Below are 4,256 nucleotides of genomic sequence, written 5' to 3'. Positions count from 1 at the left end.
ATTAAGAGGTTACAAGTTCGATTTTTAATGAATGCGTTTTTTTCGATTATTCATCAAATAAAACTCAATCACAATGAATTTAAATTAATTATTTAATTAAAATATAGTAGGGGGTAAATTAGACAATTCAATGTTAATCAATTTTATATTAATTTAATAAAAAAATAATCGAAGGATAATTTGGTAAAGTACTTCATTTTTTAGAACATAAGTCATGTTATTTTCCTAGGGTCCAGATTTAATCTTAGAAAATTAATGGTGATTAATGCATATCTCATAAAAGTTTAGAACATGGGGTATCTCACCCTAGACAAACCCAAGAAAACATTGCATCAAATTTAATCAACCAAAAACATCATGGTACACTAAGATAAGTTTATACCATAATTTATTTTTTAATGGTCTTACAACACACGCACCCGAAAGACGCTCTGCGACTACTAGGCGAAGCCTTAGTTGGTCGATACGTTATTAACATCTACAATCAAACGATCCAAGAAATTGCACGACGACTCTCCTTCCAAGAGCACCAATCTACTCTTCTCCTTCAACTCATTCACCTTACGCCGGATCCCATTCTCCGGGTCCATCAACCGTCCGATCGCCTTTTCAATGATCTCCGCATCAACAATCGTGTCGCTATCCTTCCTATAGTCCATCTTAATCTCGACCGCCATACCAAACTCCTTAACCAACTGGAACGCATTCGCCTGCTGCTCGGCAGCTAAAGGCCACACCGCCATCGGTACCCCACACCACACGCTCTCCAGCGTCGAGTTCCACCCGCAGTGGGACACGAACCCTCCCACTGCAGAGTGCGACAGAACGGCCATCTGTGGGACCCACCCGACCACCTTTCCAATCCCCACTGTCCGCTCCAAGAACCCTTCCGGCAACACTTCTCCGGGATCTTCGTACTCCCCCGGAAACTCGAATTTCTCCTTCGGAGGCGGCTTTCTCAACGACCACAGAAACCGACGACCGCATTTTTCCAGTGCCACTGCGATCTCCTTTACCTGATCCGGGTCGAAACTTCCCCTGCTACCGAAGCAGAGAAAAACGACAGACGAATCGGGCTGCTCGTTTAGCCACCCGATTACCATCTCGTCGTTTTCATCGTTTTCTTCTTGTACTATTGGCCCGATAGGGTAAACCGGTGGGATCTTCTCATCTCGAGAGAGTGAACTAACCGCGTGGGGCTCGAATTCAAGAAAGGTGTTTACGATAATCCCTTTCGCATGTCTAAACTTCCTCATAAGATTGAGGAAATAGTCACCATTGTCCTTTTTGAATACTAAATCGGGCCACACCCTCGCGGGAACAGGGTTGACGTACGTCGGAACAGACACGACAGCATCCGTGTCTTTGTAAGCCGCCGGTTCCTGGCCATGATCGTCGTTCATCGACTGGAGGTGGAACATCAGCCCGAGAGTCGCCGCACCGCATGGGAAGAAAACGTAACTCGGGACATTAAATCCATCGGCCACGTCAATCATGGTAGTACAAAACATGTCGACTACAAATCCGGCTACCCTAATCGAACCCTCCAATATTTCGGATACAGCTTCTCGGACAGGGCCCTTTTGGCTCTCGATGAAGCCGGCCCCTAATTGTTTGGGAGGCTGCGTCGACTCGTTAGTAACGGACTCGTTTTCGGGTAGATGTAAGAAGTTGATACGAGAGTTCTTGGGTGAGTTCTTGGTGTAGGAATCGATCTTGGTGTCGAAAGGCAGTTTCATGACGAGGATTGTGACCGATAGGCGTTCGTCTCGATCGGAGAGGAGCGTCGCCGCCTTCACCGCCGCCACTAGGTGGCTTATTACAGGGAATGGGATGAAGATGAGGTTTGACTTTTGGTCAACATACATTTTATGATGTGGAATTTAAGGAAATATGGGATTAATTGGGGATATTAAAAGAGGATGTATTAATGGAGTACATGAAACTAATAATTCAGACTTATTTATAGTAATAAGATATATTAGGCCTTAAGTCAGCTGTATTTAATCTGTGATTATGCATCTTAATTAATAAAATATTTAGTCATTTGATTTGATTGACTGCTTCTTGATCTTCAACATTTTATATACATTATATTAGCCAATATAATGACAATTAGTGCATATATATTATAGTCTATAGATGAATTCTTGGGCACCAAGAATGGAACATACGTCACTGCTTTGCTGTCACTATAATATTACACTGTCCCATGTATTAAGTTTTGCAAAAACCACCACTGTATAATCTTGAATTTCCGAAAAAACTCTCGTGTTAATTTTTTTTAACAAGAACCTCCCTATAAAAACTAGTCAAAGGCAATAAGAACAATAATAGCTTATCGTGTGCTGCATGCGCGGATTGTGCGACTGGGGTGCATTTTTTTACCATGGAAGGACCAAAATAAACTTCTGAAATTATAGATTCACCCCCAAAATGAAGTTTTTCAAAACTTTATTCTTTATTATAAGAGAGTTGGTTTGACGGAGGAGAAGAAGAAATAATATTTTCTCTCTCTCTTTTTATTTTTGTATTTTGTTTCTAATTTTCTTTTTTTTGTGTTAGGTATTTTGTTTTATTTTTAATTAAGATAATTTTGTCATCTCATCTAAGTCAATTGCAAACAATAAAATAAGAAGCAATGCACTTTGTAACACATATTGGGTAATTGGGTGATTCTTGCTAAATTTTTTAATATAAATACTTTTTCGACAATTAAACTTACACAGGAAATTATGTGCAATTAACTTTAACAATGATATAATCTTTATATAAAAGAAAGGTTTGCCCTGAAATCATAAAAACACTTTTTTTTATAAATATTTTTGTGAAATATTTATTTCTTTTATTTTATCCTTTTTTATAGCACATTCAAAAATTATTTGTTTTTTCTTCTTTTTTTATAAAACAAATTTCGTTTTTTTTTTAATTGTTTTCTTTTTCTTTTTTTCGTCTTCCTTTTTTTCTCGTCTCCACTAAACACGATCAATTGTTTTCACATTTTTTATTTTTAAATATTTTTGTGTTTTTTTTTCTCTTTTAGCACTAAATATTCTCTCATTTTTTATAGGACACTTTTTTTTTAATTATTTTGTTTTTCTTTCTTTCTTCTTTTTTTCCCTTCCTCACTAAACACGATCAACTTCGATTTTTTTTTTCACGTTTGTTTTTTCTTTTTAATTATTATTATTATTATTATTATTATTATTATTATTATTTTCCTTCCACCACTAACTTTTTTGTTGATGAGTTTCCACCACTAACATTTTTATAGCACACGTACGTGTATTAAATTTTATTGTTAAAATAGATATATAGATTATGATTGAAATTAGTGGAATTTTTACATTTTCGGTGTTCTATTATTTGATATTGTTCACGTCATATATGTTAAGTAATTTTATTTATCTTATATTTTTTTTTCAATATTCGTCCATACAACTCACAAGTTAAAATACTAGTTATATATAAATCTTTCATAGTATAAAGTAGTATTCTCTTACATCAAACAATGATATAATATAACTTCTTCTTGGCCAAAAAACAATATTAAAAATATCACTTATAACATTTAAAAAAGGGCAAAGTACAGTTTACACCCCTGAACTATAAGGGTTGTACCAGTTTGCCCCCCTGAACTATAAAACGTCCCAAATACCCCCCTCGAGTTTATGGTCAACCATTAAATTATTAACACTTTTAATTTAAATGTGCAATTACTTTTCTGCCCTTGGGGGTTTGTTGTAAGAAACTTCATAATTATATAATTAATACGTGTTGTATTTGTCGATTTTGTTATGAATTTGTGACGAAGTAAATTTATGGTTTGCATGATTTTCTTAATTGTGTTTAATTTTTGGATTCCGTATGTTTGCTAATTGTCCTTTGTTCAATTTTGTGCATTTTTTGTTTATGCCCTTAATTAAATGCATAACTTTGGGGGTGATTTTTGTGCATTATAAGATGTCTTGTACCACGAAGTACAAAAATTTTGTGTTACTCGACATTTTAATAAATTTTAGAAGAAAAAAACAGTGGCCTTTTAGTGGTTAAATAATGAGAAGAAAAACGGAAATACGAGAAAATAAACCCGAAAATATAGAGCAAAAAATCTTGACAACATAAAAAAAAAATTCAGTGAAAAAGCTTTAATATATATATATATATATATATATATATATATATATATATATATATATATATATATATAATTGAATAGAGGGGCAAAGTAGTCACAAAATGTCCAAATGTATAAA

General features: G+C 34.7%; 1 protein-coding gene across 1 annotated transcript; it reads right to left on the bottom strand.

The window, feature by feature from the left end:
• Positions 1-313: 313 nt before the first annotated feature.
• Positions 314-1,996, bottom strand: LOC105971969 (anthocyanidin 3-O-glucosyltransferase 2). The gene has a single exon (XM_012996904.2). It carries the CDS (start codon positions 1,866-1,868, stop codon positions 453-455), a length of 1,416 nt encoding a protein of 471 aa, XP_012852358.2. The 5' UTR covers positions 1,869-1,996; the 3' UTR covers positions 314-452.
• Between the last annotated feature and the right edge of the window lie 2,260 nt (positions 1,997-4,256).

Source organism: Erythranthe guttata, chromosome 13 (assembly GCF_056151865.1).
Source record: "Erythranthe guttata isolate IM_541 chromosome 13, IM_541, whole genome shotgun sequence".
Taxonomy (NCBI): Eukaryota; Viridiplantae; Streptophyta; class Magnoliopsida; order Lamiales; family Phrymaceae; genus Erythranthe; species Erythranthe guttata.
This window is presented reverse-complemented; position numbering and strand designations above follow the sequence as displayed.